The sequence below is a fragment of the Echiichthys vipera genome (genome assembly GCF_963691815.1).
Source record: "Echiichthys vipera genome assembly, chromosome: 16".
Taxonomy (NCBI): domain Eukaryota; kingdom Metazoa; phylum Chordata; class Actinopteri; order Perciformes; family Trachinidae; genus Echiichthys; species Echiichthys vipera.
Genome location: NC_139841.1, coordinates 23,384,040 through 23,406,656, shown reverse-complemented (window position 1 = coordinate 23,406,656; position 22,617 = coordinate 23,384,040). Strand labels below are relative to the sequence as shown.

At 41.3% G+C, this 22,617-nt stretch overlaps 1 protein-coding gene across 6 annotated transcripts in view; it reads right to left on the bottom strand.

The window, feature by feature from the left end:
- Nucleotides 1–22,617, bottom strand: part of LOC310958690 (disabled homolog 2-interacting protein-like) — a 132,349-nt gene that overhangs the window by 79,114 nt on the left and 30,618 nt on the right. For 2 of the 6 annotated variants that reach the window (XM_083929737.1, XM_083929740.1), the window contains exons 1-2: nt 18,788–19,093; nt 3,273–3,394 (exon numbers count right to left, since the gene is read on the bottom strand). In XM_083929737.1, the coding sequence (XP_083785863.1) occupies nt 3,273–3,394; nt 18,788–18,911 (246 nt within the window). In that variant the 5' untranslated portion in view covers nt 18,912–19,093. Of the gene's footprint in view, nt 1–3,272; nt 3,395–18,787; nt 19,094–22,617 lie in introns of those variants that run through there. The other 4 variants (XM_083929739.1, XM_083929741.1, XM_083929738.1 and 1 more) reach the window with 3 other exon arrangements.

Here is a 22,617-nt window from a genome sequence, read left to right as displayed (position 1 = left end):
TATAAATATATACTGTAGATGTATATATAAACATTGATTGAATACAGGACATGAATAGTGATCAGTCCATTTATTCATTTCTGTGTCATATATCATTCGTTTTGCTGTAATGTCAGGCCCTTTATGTTTCATTTTGCAAACACAGAGAAATGATAAGGCTATTACAGCCAGTGCAACCTGACCAGGGGCATTACAGTGTCACATGTTAGCGTAAATTTCAATGAGCTCGCTAATTATTCTGCATTTCTATGGCTGACAGCTAATTAGTGGGAGGAGGGGATGGAGTAATCTGACTCAACGTGCATTCTCGAAGGGGAGGAGGGCCTGGTTTTCACCAACCCTCCAGCCCCAGCTTATTGTACTAGATCCAAAGGGAATTTGATGGTTGTGGATAGAATGTGTTTGTCCATATTTACTGTGTTTACAGTGCAAATGTGTGTTAGCATACCTTACGCATGTCCGTGTGTGTGTGTGTGTGTGTGTGTGTGTGTGCGTGCGAGAGAGAGAGAGAGAGAGAGAGAGAGAGAGAGAGAGAGAGAGAGAGAGAGAGAGAGAGAGAGAGAGAGAGAGAGAGAGAGAGAGAGAGAGAGAGAGAGAGAGAGAGAGAGAGAGAGAGAGAGAGAGAGAGAGTGCATTAGAGGCTTGTATACTTGATTGTAATCTAAGCCTGTCCAAGCCCATTAAATCAGCACTAAGAGGACAGCTCAATTTTATCGCTGTGCTTTTTCTTAGTTTTTGTTTTTTTTTCATGAAATTAAAGCAAATGCTTGCAACAAGTTAAGTCTATTCCCTTGGCTTGGCAGTTCCCGGCTTCCCTAATGGGGGCTGATAGAATCAGTGCCTGCACAATCAGCAGGGTGTTCCCTGCTTCCACATCAACCTCTCTTGTCCTCCTCTAGCACAACCTGATGAAAACAAGAGACATACCTGTCCAATTAACCCCCCTGCTATTATCTGAGAGGAGAGGAGAGGTAGGTGGAATGAAGTCGGGGAGACATTGGATAAGGAGCCAAGTCAGAATTGAGAATCAATCTAGCCAGCTTGTGCATCAGCAGGACAGGGACGTGACAGACTTAAGATACAGTTTGTTTATCTGCTCCTTAAACAAGTATTGAATAAGAGAAACAACGTGGTTGTAACTTTTATATTTAATGGATGCAATCTTCTAATATTTCTGAACTGGCAGTGAACGATTAGGCTTTGGAGAGATTTCTAGTTTTCCTCCATGCCCACTGGGGAGAAATTGCTTTTGAGAAGTGCTAGAGGATATGCTTAGGAGTGTGTGTGTGTGTGTGTGTGTGTGTGTGTGCGCGCACGTGTGTGTGTGTGTGTGTGCGCGCACGTGTGTGTTTGTAAGTGTGTCTTCCTGGCTTCCATTTGTGTGTGCAGACGTTGAACCCAATCTCTGCAAAGAACATGAGAGAAAAACATTTTGACAGATTTAGCTCAAGGCCTAGGAGGGATACTTTAGATGTCACCACATCTCTTTTCACTGGAGGGAGAAAAGTGAGCGGTGGTTTGTCATCGCTAAAAGTGGGAGATGCAGGAGAGAAGAAGGAGAATATGACCGCCTGAAAAGCACCTCTTCCTGTTTGCATTCCTACATTTGTTTGCCACCCGGCCTCTACTGTATCTAACCCTCCAATCGCTCCATCTACATACTGTATTGGATCTCTCTCTCTACTGTACGTGTATCCATTTGATCTATATCTGATCTATATTGTTTACTAATTGGCTAGTAGTAGTTGGCAACCAGAGTTGATGGAAAAAGTTGCTATGGGGAACTTTGTTTACTGTACCATCAGAGGCCAGAAGAGGGCGGTGTAAGGAAAAGTGCAGGAAAGGGTCAAACCGCTTTCTTTGTGCAAGAAGTTGCTGCTGCCCAGCAATAAGCCCACAGCCCAAGTTAAGTGGTAATGTGCTTGAGACAGGATGACTTTGCTGCAGTATTCTCTCCCTCTCTCTTTCTTCCCTGGAGAGTACAAGGAGCTGTGTAAGAGACACTTAATCAATATTTAGCCCTTTATCTGACCCTTTCTGTCTCCTACAAGCTTTTTATTCCTTTTTTATTTTTTAAATCTCTCTGTATGCACTCATCGATTCCTGGTCATGCCAAAATAGAGCGGTTCGCCAGCCCAATTCACATTCACAAGACACATGCAACATTTACTGTGCATGCACACACGCAATCCATAGCCCCTGGAAACTTTATTTTTATGTGAACAGATGAGAGTTAGGCAATCTCTAGTTCACCAAGCTGTGGTGGTTTTATATGTGCAACTCCAAAAATAAGGTTTAAACAGTTTCATAAGACACTTTTTTCTCGCTCTGCAGGTGGTCCAACACAGGCTGTTGGTGTAGCTTATTTGTTTTTTTTTAATTTACTGTGGGCCATTACTATGCCTTAGAGGCATCGTTATTTGTTTTATGTGGAGCCTGAACTCTACTTTTTGTGAAATGTCAAGAGCTGAAAAAGGCTGATGGAGAAAAATGAAAGAAATGACTGTGAGTGTTTTCCATTTTCAGAAAGAATATAATGTATTTTAGCCATTAACTTGGCCCATTAATGTAGGCTACCTGCTACGCCAGCTGAAACTTGAAGTTCGAGAGACTGAGTGCTCTTGGCCCCTGCTGGCCTAACATCTACTGTTTACAGTTCACCTCCAGGTCGTCATCCCCCTACTCATTATTTATTAATGGAAATATGCACTGCTAATTGCTAATTAGACTGAAATTGATGACTCATAGCGGAATTTTTTGCTTCATTAACTGGCTGTTTATCTTTTGAATTAAACATGGCAGAACACATACCAGATTTGAATTAGAGCAAGATGACAGACAAAGGACAGCTCTGTGTGTATGTGTGTCTGTGCGCATGTGCGTGTGTGTTTGACGTAGAGCAAGAGAGACAGTTTGCTTATGAGTGAGTTGAGTGACTGTTGTGCGTGCACAGGTGTGGGAGCGTGCATGTTGGATCACATGAAGCATGTTAAATCGATTCAGTGTGAGATGCAATGAAACATCACACAGGATGTAGAAAAAAAGGTTGGTGCCCTGAACATAAACCCAGGATGTGTAGATGTGTGATGTGTAAACGTCAAACATCAAAGGCCCCATTACAACATTTGAAGTAAATGGGTTTCAGATTGGCATGGGTCCATCTGGACACCAGACCAGCCTTCTGTGCATTGAGCTACAGCCCAGAGCCGGAGACGAAGTCAGAAGGTAAAAAAAATGGAGAAGACAGAGACGATGCCTTGAAACAAACTCACAGTACTCACGGTGACTCTGAAAGGTGTGGCAGCAGTGGATGGAGCTTCCATAGTGGGTGTGTTCTTGTCTGAGGAGCTGCCTGGCATGCTGCGTCTGCGCCCTGTCCTCTCCGGCGGAGACTCTGTAAACACAGCAAGATCTTTAAACATGTATTCTTCACAATATAAAAGACCAGATTCACGTTTTTAAAAAGGTAGCTTGACATTTTTGGAAATACAATCATTCACTCTTTTTGCAGAGAGTTTCACAAGAACATCAATACCACTCCTATTTCTGTCTATTAGCTATGGGGCTAGAAGAAGATTAGCTTAGCCTTCACAAAACAAAACCAAAGGTAGAGCTTTGACACTGACAGAGTTGAGTAAGCGTGTGAAGTTTGTGATGCCAGGTGGACGGCTCAAAGTAAAGGGGTTTAATATGGGTGAAACATATTTAACCATGACAAACCCAGACCATACCCTGGGATGTTTAAAGCATTCAACATATGCTTATTCACGTCACAATCAAAGGAAAATGTTATATGTGATCATGTAAAAATATTTTTGGGGTCGCATCATGTTTACACCGGACTATATTATATTACCCGTGAATGCATCAATTAGTCCATTCAAGGAGTAAAAGGCTGTTGCTTTTCATTCCTGATTTTCTCATTTTTCCGTTTGTTGAGCTTATCGGCTATCTTTTTATCTCGTGCGTGCCTCTATCGAATTCTTTCTCAGATCAGTATATGAAAGAGCTATGAAAGAGGTCTGGAGTCAAAGGCTGTGCATGTGTGCGGAAGCAGCAAATCTGGACATGTGAGGAATGCGAGTAATGTTGAGCGTGCATGTCTCCACAGATTTCAGAGAGCCACCAACGTTATCTGTACAGTTCAGGTACGGAGCAAATCATCAACAGGTTAGTCATTTAGCGAACTGATATAACCCCGAATGAAGAATGGAAAGCTGTTTGGAAAACGTGTTCTGTCCATAAACTGCAACTTTGATGTAAGGACACAACACTAACATGTCATAGTTGAGTTTTACACAAGTGTCCACATTTTATTTGGGATATAATCTGAAAGGTATATTGAAAAAAACAAGCCCAAAACAGAATGTGCATAACTAGGTCAGATATATCTGATAATCTTTTGGAAACACACTGGGTCACTGACTGTGTTAGATTATTTAAATGAGATCTTCGACTGCAACGTCGAAAACTAATGAAATTAAGTGTTAAATGTGTGTGGCTGTGTGACTCTAATAAGGATGAAATTATGAAGCAAATCCTCCTCCACTGCTCTCTCTCACACACACACTCACACACTACACTGTAGTATATAATATAATAGAAGTGTTAACCACATTATTGGCAACTTCCCACTGATCTCCAGATTTTATCAGTGACATCTCTGGACTAGTGCATATTCAATAACATTTTCGATACCACTGGGGATTATATATGGGCTTGTTTTTACCCTTGGCCTTTCCTTTTCATTTGCCTCAAATCCAAAGTATTTCCAAACAGCACTCCTGTTGTTTTCTTTGTCAACCAAAATCAGTTGTGGAACCAAATTGAATGCAAATGATTTTATTCCACTGGAGCGAATGATACGAGTCACGAATTGTCAGCGTTGTGACTGAGTGAGAGGAGGCGGGGCAATGCTATGATTCTTAATCCTCAAATCTCAGACCTCAAAACGAATCTGTAAAATCAGAATGCTATGGGATATATGACATTACAGTACAGAAACAGCAATATGCAATTAACCAAAGGAAAAAAGTAAAATTGGATGAACCAAATTCCGTGCCAAAAGTAATATAGCATTTGCATATAACACATCTCCAATTAGCCAACACAAGTGCACACCCTTGGAGTGTTGTGTGTCTGTCAGTGCTATCCTTTCTATTAGCTTGTCAAGCTGAGCTGTGTTAAATTAGCTGTCTGCTGTTTTAACAGGCTGGTTGACTGAATTAGCGCACAGTGTAATTAAAGAACGAATGGCAGAATAGCACTTCCTGCTGGGCAAAGCACTGGCTCGCATCCCAACCCCCATAATTCTCAGCTTAACATAAACACGCTCCTCGACAACAAACAGCAGACAAACACAATCTGCTTTGACACAGAGCAGACGTCCTCCGTCGTTAAATCAAACGTCTATAATTGAAAAGTGGAACCACTTGGATCCTCCAAGCAAAGATCCATTTCTCGGTGGAGGTGATGATTTGATTTCCAAATTACTTAGTCTCTCTGTCACGGAGACATGTTGAGCCTATCTTGGTTCTAGAGGTGAGGAATTTAGAGTTATACAGAAGACATCTGCATTAGCTTTGAGATAAATATAATCTGTACAGAGAATGACATAAGATTTAAGAGGTGACTGATCAGGTGGTCCAAGTTAAGTGTAAAGTCCGTCTGAGGTGGGCTTATAGAATGCAACTAATGGAAACTTCTTCTGTGTGCCAAGCTTGTAGGAATTACTATGGTGGGAAAAATAAGCCGTCAGCACTCACATTTAAGTGTACAACACTTAATTTGCACAGCAGCACAGAAAATGGAGCTGGAATGTGTCCATTTTCTCTGCTTCTGTGCAAATTAAAAGCATTGTATACTTACATTCGAGTGCTGATGACTTTAATTGACGGTGCTTATTTTCAGGTGATCATGCACTAAAGAAAACATGCTTAACATATTCTTACTATATTAAATTCTGCCCAAATTTTCCCTGAATCTTTTGACCTTTAAAATGACAGAACATTTATAAATGTGTCTTCAGAGCTATGTTAAGTTATTCCAATGCAGAGCTCTAACAACCAGATAGGTCGGATGTATAGTCATGCAAGTCCTACCTATTGTGGTTGCATCTATTTTTTTTTATATTTTTCTACCAGTCAACCCTTAAGGCTGAAATTATGCTATTTTCAAGTGTCAGATCTTACAGTTTAGTTCTCACAGCAGTCAAAAAGTCAAGTGTCAAGTCATTTTTGAGACTTAAGTCTGACTAAAGTCCAAATCTCAAGTCTAAAACTGTGACTGTAAGTCAAAAAGACCATATCCACATGTACAATGTAACAGTTTCTGCATTCATAGCAGGGTGACTGAGCTGGTCCTGCCCCATCCTGGAGGCTGTTTCATGCATGAAAATGAACGGGATCATGAGTCTTTAACAATAGATCACAGATGTCTGTCTGGACAACACTCTAAGACTGGATAATGGAGTTTTTCCAACACTAAAAATGACTCTAAATGATTTCAGGGAATTAATGCGGGGGGAAGTGTGGGCATACGGAAACCGGCTCAACCCATTATCATGGTACAACATTGAATAAAAACAGAACATTTCAAACACGTGTCACACTTCCTCATTATGATAAACAAATATTGTGGCATCGAAATGACTGCTGCCATGACAACAAGTGTACTTAATCCTTTTAAATCTGAAAACCAATCATGAGTAAATAGGCCTGATAGGGTAATCATAAAATATTGACTGAACTAAGTCAGCAGTGTGAATTTCTGTCAAATTATTTCTGTGTTCAACTTCACTGGATTTACCCCTCGAGTTTCCTTAATTCCTTAACTGAAATCTCCCCACTTGTACCCAGCTGGCTGCTACGAGCGCTCAGAGGAGAGCTCGCATGCACAAACACACATCATTTAGTTGTGAACTAATTGCTGTGTGAAATTGCAGTGCACGCTTCCACATGTTGTCACCATCTGCGTGTAATGCATCTCTACAAATTCATGGAAAATTTCCCTTGCCATAACTCGCTCCTGTGTCTCTGACTCTAACCCCCTAACCATCGGAAAAACAGTAAACAGACACACATGCCCAATGAAACTTGAATTAAAATGCAAATTCCAAACTGAAGTAAATAATCAAAGAGCCGTTTGCATGTGGTGGCTGCTTTTCAGATTGTTAACACTTCCAGTTTAGAGGAGTCTGTCTAACAGTCGTTGAGGGGTTAGGGTTAGAATTAGGGCATGCAAGGCTTTATTTGTTAGGTCAACCAAAGGTTCAGAAGGCCCACAAACAACAGCTGTTGTCAAAATGCGATGCATCTTTGAACTACCACGGCGAACTGTTCTGTCTTCCAATCCATTCCCTGTATGTCATTTTCTCAATTTCCTTATCCACCGCCTTCTCTTCTTGACCATGATCATGTAATTTGACATTCTCCTTCACCAATCCACTTTCTACCCTCTGTGTGCTCTCCGGTTTATGTTCTCTTCAAGCCTCTACCTTTAAATAACTATCCTGTATGACAACTTTATATCCAAAATCAAATTATCATCTGCCGTTGCCTGCTCGTTGCACCTCACTTGCTGTTCGGGGAGTCATGATTTCGATTCTAATTCCAAAATGAACTCTCAAATTCAGCTATCAAAACCAAAAACAGCATCTGCAATACCCCCATCTTAAATAATAAAAATTGAACCATATCCCCTTAGTGTGGTACAAACCAAAACAAATATGGCAGTTACATCACACTTGATACCACATATCCTACAGGAGGAAGAGGAATTTGAAAACGTGAATGACAGCTGTAAGGGCATAACACCAATGAGCCGTTGATTTTGAGGAATCATGACTCCGTAGTTGAACAAGGACAGGATCAGAATTTCAGATTTGGAGAATCGTGACAGCTCTCTCGCTGTTATTCTCGATCATTTCACATTCCCTCAAAAGTCATTCCCCCTCTCTCCCTCCTCCATCACCACCTACCCACAAATAGAGCCATCTCCCTGTCTTGATTCCACCCACCTACAGGCGTTCTCACAGTTGTTTAATGGGACCATGAAAATGCAAGTGAGAGCCCTGGGGCCCCCTTCAAGCTGCACAGACTAGATGATAGTCACCTGCATTTTGTCTGTGCACAGAAGTGTATGTGTGTCCCGGTCTGGCTTGCAGAGATAGGGGGAGTGCAGCCTGGGAGTGATGCATATTTTTGTGAACATCAAACAAAATAAATGACAAATGACTTTTGGGGAAAACTTTCACTTTCTTGGCAAGAGTTATCTGGGAAGATTGATACCACTCCCATGGCTGTAAGCTAAGTGTGAAGCTAGAGACAGCATGTGGTTGGCATAGCTTAGCATGAAGACTGGAAGTATCCTCACCTATTAGCACCTGTTAAACTCACTAATTAACACACTGCATCTCGTTATTCTGATCCCTAAAAATATTGAAGTGTAAAAGCCCCATGTGTCGGTTTTATGTGGAGATTTTGACACCTTGAGGTTGCCAGGCAACCAGAGGAATACATATTTTAAGCTTGAAAAGTCTTTTCTTTGTCTTTGTTGTCATTTCACATTTTTTTTGTACAAAAAGCAAGAAATTAATTGCTAATTATCGTAATAATCTTTGATATGCTAATCTTAACTTCCATCCATCCGTCCATCCATCCATCGTTCTATCATATCTAAAGATGTATCTTCCTTCCTTCCATTAAGATGCAGTTATATAGGTCAAACTGCATATTTCCTCTTTGTCCCGACCAGGCGTGCTCCATCCAAGTGACCAGTCACAGCTATCCCTCCTTTCCTCTCACCAGACCTCACCAGCACAGGATGTTCCTGCTTGCTAACTGACTGCAGACAAAAAGGCGGGGTGATGAACGTTTCAGAGCCTAGCTTACTCCTGAAAACTAACTGCAACATTTTTTCAAACGTTTTGCGTGTTGCTATCAAGGCGAGACAAACAGGATGAATATAATGTGTCTGGATCATGTGTGAGGTGTGCAGAGAAACGGCACACTAGGCAGGCAGCTGTTAGAACACCGACAGGCAGCTGATAGCATCTAGTTAATAATTTAGGGGGGGGGGGGGCAGGGATGGTGATGAACATTTGCCTAACGTTTGATGTTTTGTGCGTCTGTGCCAAAGTGCTGCTGTGCTCATATAATAACAACAAATAATAATGATGACAGTTGGATTTTTAAACACATGTTGTTCCTTCGCCTGGAGTGATGTCCTTTATGATCTTTCATTGCTCTAGGAGCAGCCTGTGCTAAGTGGCTATGTGATGAAAGAGGACATTCACAAAGGTGGTTCTTTCCCGGGGTGTTTAAGTTGCCTACAAACTTGAAAAGAACATTCAGTATCTACACTGTACTGCTGGGGTTACATCAGTAATCATTCTGCTGACATGGAGTTCTTGAGGTGTGTTTTTTTTCCTTAGGAATGACTAAAGTCCCTCTACACCATTGAAAAGATGTGTCATCTATTTACTTTGTTGCCGCTGTTTCTGTGTAGTGAACGTTGCATATAATCTTGCTGCAGCATTATTTCAACATGTCACACTAACTGATACAAGAATTGTTTACAACTTTTTGCTGAAAACAGCTAAACAAGTGTAAAAATTTTAGTTCCAAACACAAATTGCTTTTCATCCACTAGTTAAATAACCGTTGGATGCCGCCCTACTACCGATCGAAGCTTGTGGTTCCAACCTGTGCTCATCGAGCTAATGAGAGTTTTAGAGTACAGGATGGCGTTATCAACAGCAGCATGTGTCGGCATTTCAAGAAGTCTGTACCCCGAGGGCTGAAAAATAGCCTACAAAGAGAATGCAGAGTTCTTGTGTTATGACAGGAGGAAAAAGCAGAAGAGATTCAAACACACACACACACACACACACACACACACACACAGTGGGCCGGTGAAATGCGCAGCAAAATCACAGGCTGTCAAGCTGTGTTTACTGTGTTCTCTCTACCTGAAGGACTATCTTCTGTTGGTCCATCCTTTGTCTCATCCTCCCTCCCTCACAAATACATCACTTTTCTGTTTTTCCCCTCGAGTACAAGACAACTAAAACTTGTCTTGACTGGCTGATAGTGCTGCAAAAAAAAAGAAAAGAAAAGAAGAAGCTCCGTCTTTCTCTAGAATATAAACTGTGAATTAATGCCAATCAAGGAGCAATCTGACAGAAAGACCTTTTTTTAAAAAATGTATTTTGTCAGAAGGCAGTGTCTCATTAGGCCGTATATCCGACTCCCAGCTGGACAGTGATAAATGTAATGGAGGTCACAGTGGAGGCCCACCAAGACTCATACTGTATTATAGGCACAGCTTTGAATTGTCAAGCTTTTTAGCTTAGTCTTAAAACGTGTGTTGGTGGAGAATGAGAGAGGGGAAGGAGAGAGAGAGTGTGTGGGTACACAGAGACTCTAATGTGTTAACACTGAACTGTGAGGACAGCGCTGGACTTTTGACCTCTGAGATGTGGTATTTACACAGCTCAGAGATGATGGGGTGATAAAGAGGTGCTGCTCCGTCTCCTCGGAGCGACTCTGTGGACACGAGGGAGTAAAAGACAATCATTTCAACCTACAACAACTGCTAGTGTAGATACAGTCAACAGTCACTTAACTTTGTGCCAACATTGAGCCTCTGTCTGCAGTCGACTGCGAGGTGAGAATACAAATGTCACAGCAGACTGAATTTATACCAGAGTCAGACTCAAAATGGAATATGGAACCGATCCAAATCATATACACCCAATAAACAGTATAAAAAGGCTCAGATACTGGCGGCATCAAGCAGAACCACAGCTGATTTAAGCTGGATTTCTTACACAAACTTAACAATTCTATATTTGACCCTGTTCCAGAGAGAGGGGCTCTGCTTCGTGTTTAGTTTGGCACATGCATGCCTTTGTCTGCAGAGTGTTATGGGAAGGCAGAGGAGAGGGGTGGAGGTGGATGAGGAGGAGAAGAGTGGGGTGCAGAGGGAGGAAGTTTGTGTTTGTGCAGAGGGCGACACAGCAGTAACATTCCTGCGACTGCAGACTGCGATCCAACCAACTTCAATAACATCTAGCAGCAGACGCACAGATATGAAACAAACACCCTGTGCAGGCTTGGTCTCAGCTGATAATGTTACCAAATGACATACGACAGCTCTACCAGATATTTTCCCCCTCAAAATACAGGCTTTGCAAGGCAAACCTAGAATGACAGGCCCACTTTATTGGAAACGTTTTAGTTATGTGTGAAGACTTCTGTATGATTATTGAGATTTCTTATATGGACTGGTTTTCAAGAGTGTGTTTGTGCATTATATGTTCTCCTTCCTCAAGTCTTTCCATTGCATATTGTGGTTTTGTTACATCCAGACCCTGGAAGTCCAACCAAAATATGAGCAGCCTGTTTTCAAAAAGGTTTTGCCATAACAACGGTTACATAACGGTAAGAATTGTAGAAGCTATGATATCTATGGTGTCCTAATTCCTGCATTGTTGTGAAAACGAATCTCACGAGTCACATTATTCGTGTGTGCGCAAAGAAATCTCTTGTGATTCACATAACCAAAGAAATTAAATTAAATCAAATTTTCTATTTAATTTATATGTACACGTGTTTGTGTGTGTGTGTGTGTGCGTGTGCGTGTGCGTGTGCGTGTGTGTGTGTGTGTGTGTGTGTGTGTGTGTGTATGCGCGCAGTTTGTGAGAGAGTCGTGCCATCCACCTGGAGAATTGAGTCGAAGAGCTTTAAAAATGTTGGAGGGCATCCAAGCTCTATATCCGCCAAAAGGCGCCATAAATTGGCAGCATGAGAGCATTTTGGATGTCTACAAAATGACCAGGGAGTTGTTATTAAAGATGAATATTCAATTTGCAAAGGATGCCGTTGAAAAGTGACTGCAAAGGGTACAATACTTCGAATGTGTTCCAACATCCTCGAGAAAAATCATCCTCTCTCTTATGATCAAGTCAACAACACTAGCAAATCCTAAGCTGGAACAAAACTGTTTAAACTTGGGTGGGGTAGTTCACGTGTTGTTTTTTTACTTTAAGGATCTTTCAGGGATATTTAGTGGTTACCTGAATGTAACTCCAGTTCTATGAGTATGTGCGGAAGCCTCTATTTTCATGCGTATATCTTAATAAATTCCCTGAATAATAATCGTGAAAACCGTGAAACCATGAAAACTCCTCTAACAATAATCCTTATATCAAAATCTCATATTGTGATATCCATACATGAGTGCATGGAAAATATCTATGCTAACTTGCACTTACTGTCTGCTGTATGTTGCGTCGACAGACTGATTTCAGGGTAAGGAAGTCGATGCTCTTCTATAATTCTACAGCCATTTCCTCAAAATCGTTCACTAGTGCTGACTCGTCATCTGAGTTGAGATCTATGGATTAAGGGGGATTAGCCCGCACCTGTCCGCCTGTAATTGGACTCTTTTGGGTGCTAAGAAAGAACTGCGTCATCTGGCCCATGTGCATGATTTACCAGGCTGACGGAAAAGGGGGTCAACGGGGACACGGACTCCAGAGATGAGACTAAGATCAGAAAGCAATCCACGGTTAAACACCGAGATGATGTGGGGAGCTCTGGTGGTCTCACTTCACTGATGATTGCTATATCAATTGTCCCTGCCCTCTGTCTCATGTCTCTGCTTCCCATTATATGGTCTCACAGGCAATTGATTACATTTTCACTTCTCATCCAATAAAAAGGGCCTGACAAAGGAGATGGGAAATACTTCTACTCTGTTTCATCTTTATTAATTCCTCCAGTTTTACTCATAAAGTCTCCTGCCCCTTGGCCTGATTGCATATGCTGGAAATTAATGATCAAAGAATGAGGTTGCCTATGCTGATTAGTGAAGCCTTGTTTTACTAAAACATGACCTTAATCTCGGAGAGGATGCTCGGGTTCAAACTGCAAAAACAGATCAAAGGGCTAATCGGTTTTAGAGAAACAGGAAAAGTGATAACGTTGACCACGATGTTAAGGTCTGAACTCGGTACTACTTAGCTCCATGCTCCTCTTTTCTCTACATCGTGTTAATATTTAAAGTACATTAACACCGCAAGACACAACGCATTAATACAGACTTGTTGCCAGCCTTCCTGTGTACACAAGTGTGTCGTGGGCATCGGAAACTGACTCATTATGATTGTCTGTGTTGTTCTGGACATGTTAACTAACAGCCTTATTTCTGTTCTCATTTCCCATCAGCGCGCGCACGCACGCGCGCGCGCGCACACACACGCACACACACACACACACACACACACACACACACACACACACACACACACACACACACACACACACACACACACACACACACACACACACACACACACACACACACACACACACACACACACACACACACACACACACACACACACACACACACACACACACACACACACACACACACACACACACACACACACACACACACACACACACACACACACACACACACACACACACACACACAAATCTGGCAACATCACAAACAGCCTGAAAAGAAATGAACCATGACGCAGTAGCGCAGATCAGAAGTGTTTCTCTATAATAATGACCCATTGAGAATATGACTACATGCAATAACTGTCAGTGTTAATGCATTATTTAGTTGTTATTGAGTAGTTCAAACACTTTATTGCAAGCTGTTGGCTCTAACTCTTTTTTTGCGATATTTCATGTTTTCACGCAGTTGTTACTTTGCTTCTGGTACTGCGTGCTGTCTGGAGAATGTTTGATGCTCTCAGTGGAGCAGTCACAGAGCTGTCAGAGCCTACATTTGTCAGTGCTTGTGTATTAAAATATAGTAAAACCTTTTTCATGCATTTACTTTCTAAAGCGTACCTCTTTGGACTTCACTGTGATGTGCTTGTTACCACTGTTGGACTCTATTTGAATTATTGTTCTGTAATTACCTTTCTCTGGTTCCTATCACCACTAAACTTCCTCTGCTAAAGTTTTAGTTTGTCCTTCCCTTTCCTGTAATTTTTCCTTTCTTTGTTATGTTTAGTTCTTGTTTTAAGATACTGCCACCATTGTTATTGTGGACCTCTAAAGCCATTGAAAGACTGTATGTGATACTGAACATTAAAAACACTTAGACCTGACCTGGGGCGAGTTTCAAAAATATATTTTAGACTATTTTAAGGCTAGGAAGTTAGCCACACTGCCCACAAGCTAACTGTAGACTAAGGACCGTATTATTCGGATCAATTTCAACATCTATCTAAAGTCTGACCATCAGTTAGATCTAAGCCGAAGTCCAAGTCTATCTTTATGAACTCAGCCCCGGATTTTCCTCCCTACTGTAGCTTCTCGCCTCATCGACCAACTTTTTTTTGATGTTTCATAAATGTAAGAAATGTTAAGCAGCAAAGTATTGCACATTTAAATGAATAGTTAAAATATTTTGGGAAATTTAATTATCAACTCTCTTGAGGAAAGTTGAATCGACAGATCGATACCACTCTTGTATGTCTATTTCAGTATAAAACTGGAGCCAGGAGACGGCTAGCTCAGCTTAGCATAAAGGCAGGAAAGTTGGGAAGGCTAGCCATTGAGAGTAAAAGTAAATATTAGTTTAGGTTGAGGGTTAAGATTACTTTGCGGTTAGGTGAGAGTGAAAAAAAGGTTAAAAAGTCTAAGGAAAGGAATTGATGCTACCTGGATGTCTTTAAAAGTAATAAAAGTGTCTTTTCTCTGTGTGTGTGTGTGTGTGTGTGTGTGTGTGTTTCTGTGTGTGTGTCTGTGTGTATGTGTGTGCGTGCATGTGTGCATAACATATTTGAAACACAGTTGCCAGTTGGTGTTTAGGTGAAGTGTTGCCAGCTTCTGAGTAGAATTTGTCTCACTAAAGTAAGATCAACCGTGTTATACAGGTGAGAAAAAAAACACAACCCCCGATGGCAGTCTGATACCGTGCAAACAATATGACGGCAAGCAAGAACAGCTCAAATCAGCCAGGTAAAGAATCTGCCCAGCATGAGGCCTGATATAAGAGACAGACTTTAATGAAACCATCCACTTTTTCAGAGACCTAAATCTTCCACTAAAGCATCTCTCTCTGAGGAGATAGAAAAGTTTACCGCAGCCAAGACAACTTGTCAGTAGAAAGTCTTACAATTCAAAGCTGTTATGGGTTTTACAAAGACTCTGCCAATGCAGATAAAAATAGACTTGATGACTTCTCTTCTGAGAAATAACAGAAAATTCCATTTACGGAACGATTCAGAAGAAAAGGTTTGATTGTACCAAGAGATTCGAAAACACGGCAGCATAACAAGCCAGAGCAGACAACAGGTTCTCTCTTCCTCTGCCCGTCTCTCTGCCATTGTCTCTTTTGAGATAAGCGGTCATTTTGTATGTAAATGTCACCAACCCCTGTGAAAGAAGGGGAAGTAGATCCTGGGTGATGTGGGAGTGAATCTGACTGATATACTGTAAGTTTTCCATTCACAGATAACGACGCGCTGACATGCAAACACATGCAGAGCAAATAATAACACATGAGCTCACCTCAACAGCCGCCTGATCTGTCCCAGTGACAGTGTGTACATAAAGGGGCGCTACAGTAACTTCCTCTAGATAAACTCGCATAGCTGCTGATGGCTGTGTTGTGAACAAAAACACCCTTTTTATACTGTGCTGCTGGGTTTCACCAATGAGACACATTTCATCCACAACACATCATCCAGCTCCAGGCACATAGAACTGTTTACTTGAGTAGAAAGTTTATTTTTTCAATCTCACACGCATCGTTTCAACGAATTAGAGAAAGCATACATAACATTGAGGGGTGAACAGCATGGATCACACATACAATTAATATTTATGTAATCTGATATACATGAATACTGTAATAGTGATGAGGTACACACCAGATGAATATCTAGTTTATAAAATACCTGGCAAATCAAAGTACTTCATATCGTTGTAAACATTACTATATTCATGAAGCAGTCCTACCAAGTTTGTAACATTTGGGGCATTTAAATGCACTTAAGTTATCAGGTTATCGCTTTCTGCAGTAACCAGAATGTATCAGTGTCACGTAACCAAGAACCCTGGATCCCATACTCAGGGCAGATTGCTGGATAAATAGATACTGCAACTTGCAGTTACTCATGGAGGAATTGTGGGGTCTCTGTAAATCATCAATAGGTCATAGAGTGTGGTCTAGACCTACTCTATATGTTAAGTGCCTTGAGATAACTTTTATTATAATTTTGGTACTATAGGTGAAATTGAACTGAAATGGAGTTTGAGCGATGTGTGAACTTTTCGAAGAGACGAACCAAGCAGTACTTTTGCATGATTCATTGTGGATTACAAGATACAATGGTGGACTGGGGCGGCTGGTGGCTCAGAGTTTAGAGCAAGCGCTCCATATATAGAGACTAAAAGTCCACGCCGCAGCAACCTTGGTTTGATTCCGACCTGCGGCCCTTTGCTGCATCTCGCCCCCTCTCTCTCTCTCTCTCCCTCATTTCCTATCAAACCGCCAGCTATAAACTCTCTAATTCATGCACAAGAAAGGCCATAAAACGAATCTTTAATTTATTTATTTTTTAATGTGGTGGACTTAGAATTTCTTAAATTGGGGACAGCCGTAGAGGTTTCTAATAGATTTTCATATTAATGCATGACAAAGACCTAAAACTGCCACTGGACAGCAGAAACAAGCTGTGAGCACAAGCTGTGTTTTGGTCTCCACTTACTCTCACTAACCTGGCTCTTCACCTGCTAAATGCTCAAGTATGTCCACTAGGTAGTCAATTCAGTAGTCAATAGTCATGGAAAACAACAGTTAACTTTGTGCATCCTCTGTTTGGTGTTGGACAGGTAGCGTAGGTTCACATACAACTTGTCATTTTATCCACTATTACCATAAACATATTGATTAAAGCCGCATTAAGAAAGTGAAACAAATTAGAAATGTTAGTCATTTTTTGCATCAAGTATTACTTGTGAAAAGAAATATTAGCCGTCCATGATGTGAATCCAAAGACACGGCTCTGACCTTCTTTGCAGCTTCAATAATCATTTAGTGCCTGATTCAATTTTATTAATTCCTCTCAGGAGATTAAGTCAAATGACCATCTGAGAAATTCTGCCAACAGACCCACATGGGCTCTCTCTCTAGAATGCACTGATGTACAACGACACACAATTTTAGGGACACACAAAGCACAACCAAATGTTATTTTTTGACTATTTCAACGACAAAATCAAAGCGTGCATTGAGAGAGGTCTTTTGCTCCATCTGGGAACAACCTCTTCTCACCCTATCTGTGCGTCAGTGCGTTAATGTGTGGTGTGTAAAAGCTTTCGTGAGGTGAGCTTGCACTTAGCCACGAAGATCAAGGCAGGGTGTGTTGGCATGTGTGTCTTTGTGCATAAGCTCTACTGCATGTGAGTGTGTCCGTAGTTTTTTTGTTGAGAAGTGAATGATACAGAGGGGAGACTTCAAAGCACCTCTTTCATCAGACAGAGAAGCAAAGTACAAACCGGGCACCTGCACACCCTGTCTGTCTCTCTCTGATGTCTGTCTTTGTCTGTCTCTGACTATAGAAGAGCAACTACATGTAATGAAAGTTATCTTTTAAAAAAATAGAAAATAACAAGGCTCAGTTTCAGCGAAAGTGAGCCTGTTTTTTCCTGCCTGATCCCTTTTGTCCCTTCAAAGTTTGCATCATATCCACAGCAACCGGGCAACAGATGTGCAACAGTCCTCCACTTAATATCTTGTTTGGCAAGTTACAACTTGAAAAAAACAAAACAAAAGGCTGCAGATTTCAGGTATACTTTATTTCTCTCAATCCAAGTGACTTGATCTAAGCCTCAGGGAAGACTTATCACTATAACCTTGCAGTTCAAACACTGCCTCCAGCAATAAGCACAGGGGTACTGAGAGGCAGAAAAGGCAGTGCTTGAGGACATGGGCTGACAAAAAAAAGTAGTTTTTCAGTGCAGAAAAGTGTTTTTTGGTTGCTAGGAACAAAAATATTCACACCTCAAGAGGGTGGAACGCAGCAAGTTCACACTAGGCTGTGGGCTGCGAGTGTTGATGGTGCAATTTGAGAGTAGCATCACTTTGTGAATCGCGACGCCAAACCGTCATCTCACTCTGTTTCTCATGAACACGCGACACCGCAACAGTGGAGTGCTGCAATGGGTTCTAAATATAATGTTACTATTAAAGTAGTTCTCGTATTCAAAATGAAACACAACAAAACATTATGAAAGGCTTGGATATCAACGTGTTTTCGAATATGCACAAATAATCGCAACACCTTTTCAAGGAGATGACAGAGGGTATGGAAGAGGGAGGCTGTGTTCTGCACGATTGAACAAGTTTGCCACTGGTGGAAAACTTTTTTAAAATCTGATCCTGCACGGCTGCATTTAAGCTGGAATATTAGTGGAATATTCATTTTTATTAGCCATGAAGACAGCTTAGTAGAAATATTATCTTTTTCAGAATAAAAGCATTAACTAGGATTTATTTTTGTGCATGTATTCAATGTAACCTACATGTCCAAAGATAAATACTTAATACCACCACAAATATGCAGAAACAGCAACACAAACACTATCAAAATGAGTGAGTGAGCTACAAGTTCTGTCTTATCTTTATAAGCTACAGCTACAGTTTGTCGCAGGAACAAAGTTACTAGACTGTACATGAGTCTTGTGGTGTACATGAGGTCAAAACTGCTGCATGGTGAACTTTTCCTAGCAGTAGTATTTATTACCCTTGCTGGCAGACGGCCTGGTGCGGCTGCGGGACCGGCTTCGCTGACGCTGCAGTCGGGACTTGCCCAGGAATCTGTAGTAGTAAGAGGGTCTCCCAGATCCCTTCCTAGTGACCCCGGCCATAGTGCTAGTTTCCACTCTGAAGCCCAGCAACAACAAAATATCTCAGCAGCACTGAACACAAGTCCTCTTGAGTCTGCTGTCAGCACGGATAAACTCCTTGACAGCAACTTTCTTTATCGGAAACTTCCCTTACTGGTCCTCTCGCAGACACTCACATCTACTAAAGTTAAGTCCTCATGGATTGTGTCGTGATCAAATCCACTTCATTGTGAAACAATTTCCCACTGGAGAAGGAGAAGATTAAACCATCAAACATCCACCTCTGTTCAATACTTGTGTCCTGTCCCACAAGCTCAGATTTAAGCACCACCTTTGAACACTCCCCCTCAAAGTTTCCCACAGCGAGATCCCAGAGGCATGATGTCCGGAATACTGTGTGAGTGTGTATCCTGAATGACAGGAAAGCTGTTCTTGTTCCCAGTACCAGAGTACACTAGCAGGATTTTATAGACAGTCAGAAAGCCAGTCCCTCTGTTTCACAAAGCAGTAAAGTAGTATCTTGTAACAGTTACATACATCCAAAACCGCTATCTTCAACTCCTGTGACTCTGTGTGAGTGTGTGCAACAGACAGAGAGGGGGAGTGTGTGTGTTTGTGTGTGTGTGTGTGTGTGTGTGTGTGTGTGCTTTGTGGTTGAGAACAACAGGAGAAAAGTTTGGGCTGCATTGAAAACATGCATAGATAAGCGCCTCGGTGGAATGGAGTTAACAAGACACCTTTCAGATTACAGAACGTTTTACTTCCCTCCATCAACCAAACTAATCTGTTACAGATTCACAGATAAGACAGCATCTGGTACAATAAACAAGGCTAACATCAAATAAAATAAGGAATCACACCATTAGTGACTCCTGATCCAGTCACGGTCTCAGCCAAATTCCTGGTTTTACAACTTAACCACTTCAATTTGCCTCCCTAGGCAAGAAAGGCATGGCAGTGAGGGACAGCCTATCAGAAGCAGATGTAAATAGGCAGTTAAACACTGTCAAACAGCCAATCAGAGTGTGCTCCGAAGGACAGGGTCAGGCAGATGGACTATAGTCCACAACTAGACATAATAACACACAATTACAAGGAAGCATATGTGTGTACAATAGGGCTGAGTGATATTAGCATTTGCACCTTACGAAAATCATAGTGATGCATCCTTAAAACACTGTAAATAAAGGAAAAAGAGAGGAATCTTATAAATGGCAGACGTTGTTGAGCATTACCATAATAAAACTGAACAAGCATACCATTGTTGTAATGGTTTTTACAAAATACCATGTGAATTTCTATACAGCTGTAGATGCTTCTGTTGGATTGTTCAGTGTATCATTTGTCAGAGCCAGTTGTGGAGCAGTCTCACTCCTGAAATTTGTGCAGAGGGAAATCAGCCAACTCCACACACATTTTTCTATTTGTCCTGCAGCTTACAAAGTGACAGAAATACACTCTGAAGCCAAGTAAAGCCAAAGGGTGACTTTGTGTCAATTTGTCATCTGGTATGTGAAAACTATGAACAATGATTTTATGAATTAATATTGAGCAAACGATCAGAAAATCGTTTATTAAGTGACAGTCTTCCCTTTGATTCACATCCCTGCTTCAAGTCTTGGTTGACCTTTCTAAAACCAATCCTAATGCAGCGATGTCCTAGTCGTAGGACTGGGATATATGATGATTTATACCGTCAAAATGATATAAATGTCTATCACATATATATATATATATTTTATAGCTTCTATTGCAATGTCGAAAAATCCGCTGCTGAACTGTGATATGGCAACATTTACTGTATGATATATAGATGACGCCTTCCATTCCGATCTTTGCATGTTATGTTCATTTTGTAACTAAATTCTTTAAGAGATATTTTGCTGATTTAAATCCGGCTCTGTGTCATGGCGATGTGGGCCATGTGCAGATGTGTTTGGCTTCTGTAAAACTGATCACTATGGTTGAACATAGACACAAAAGAGCAGTAGCAGACAGAGCCTCGAAATGTATCAACGGAACAGAAAATTCAACGCAAAAGTCACACAAGTGACTACAAACTTACAAGTGACTTTGGGGAATTATAGAAATAAGACAATATTGATCACAAAGACATCACTGAATGAAAATGCTGATACACGAACACACATACAAAATGGTCACAAATATGCATGGTCACAAACAACAGCCTGAGAAAAAACACAAATGTCAACCTCTTTGTACTAAACATCTCCCATGACACCAAGATAAATTCATTTATTTCAGTCTTCCTCTCTCTCTTCCTCTGTATTACCTTTCCTTCACTCTATGGCTGTTCAATTGTTCACTGTGATGCGGCGCGTTGCTAGTGAGAGCAGTGGGGACCATAACTCTACACGCCGTGTGGAGTTTTTGTCATTACCTCAGCCCATAAACTCACAACGACAGAATGCCGTAGTGTCTGTATGTCTCTAACATAGGCTCGACTGTTCCCCCGGTCCCACAGAGAGTATTTAGCCGGACCATTAGTAGGTACACATCACTTCAGAGTGAGACAGCCTCGTGCCGGATAGCAGAGGGAATGTAAAGGCTTTCAGGCTTCACGCTGCTGCCACAGGGCTCATGAATCCCACTGAAGACACAGTTTACATGTTCTTCTGTTCTCAGTCTCATGGAAAAAACAGTGATATACATACAGTGCCTCTAGGTTTTAAGACCTAGTCTGTAATGTCACAGAATTATGAGGGTTACGGCTGAACGTGTGGCTGTGGCCCGTGTGGCTGTGGCCCGTGTTAGAACAGACAGTTGTTGTTTTTTTATTTCAAAGCTGATTGATTTCCTTGCCTGCATAATAGCCACTGTGGGAATAGCTATCTACAATGACCTCTTGTTGACAGACCAGGAACCTATGGTCAGGCAGACTAGAGAATCGGGGTCATGCAAAGTTCGTGTGCTGCTGCTGGCTCCAATAAAAGGTGAAGAAAAAAAGGTAAAGTAGGCTTTTGCTTTAATGTGAATGCCAGTTGTGAACTCTTGCTGTATGGGATACATAGACAAAAACAAGACTGTAAATGACACACAACAGTGGTATGTTGTGTTGAATACTGGCAAAATTAAAGGAAGCCAAAGACTTTTAATTGTAAAAAAAATGAAAAACTGCTTTTGCTTCATTATTGGTAATGAAGCACATTTATGAGCAGTGTCCTCCACTTCAGATCATGCCATCAAAACACCAACAGCATTCCCGTTTAAATTCCTTGCCTTAACCCTTTTGAACTTTGCAACAGAAACGGTCTGTCAGTGCCTACATTGGTATTTCTGCTTATGTGGTGTAATTTTTTTGTACTATCTCCAAATGCTTCATAGCCCTCAAATCACAAGCTGAGCTGTTTTTCATCATATTTTCCGAAATAAACACAAAAGAACATATTGATCCAAAGTATTTTCAAATGTAGACCCATGAACAACATATTTCTTAACATTCTCAAAGTTATTTGAACTATTATTACAAGACTTTTCAGGGTTTTAATAGGCTCATTCTTAAGAGAGGTTTTACGCACAACAGGGCGTCGCGTAAGGTGATGACATCATCGCGGATGTACAACGCGATGGGCGTGTTTGCGCTGTAACATCATTGGTGAACTATATCTTTTGTGAACTGGACATTGAGATGGGGCAGACAGGGATTGGAAGTGAAGAGCAATTCATGGTGCTATCAGTGGCTGCGATCCATTCTTTGTGGATTTGC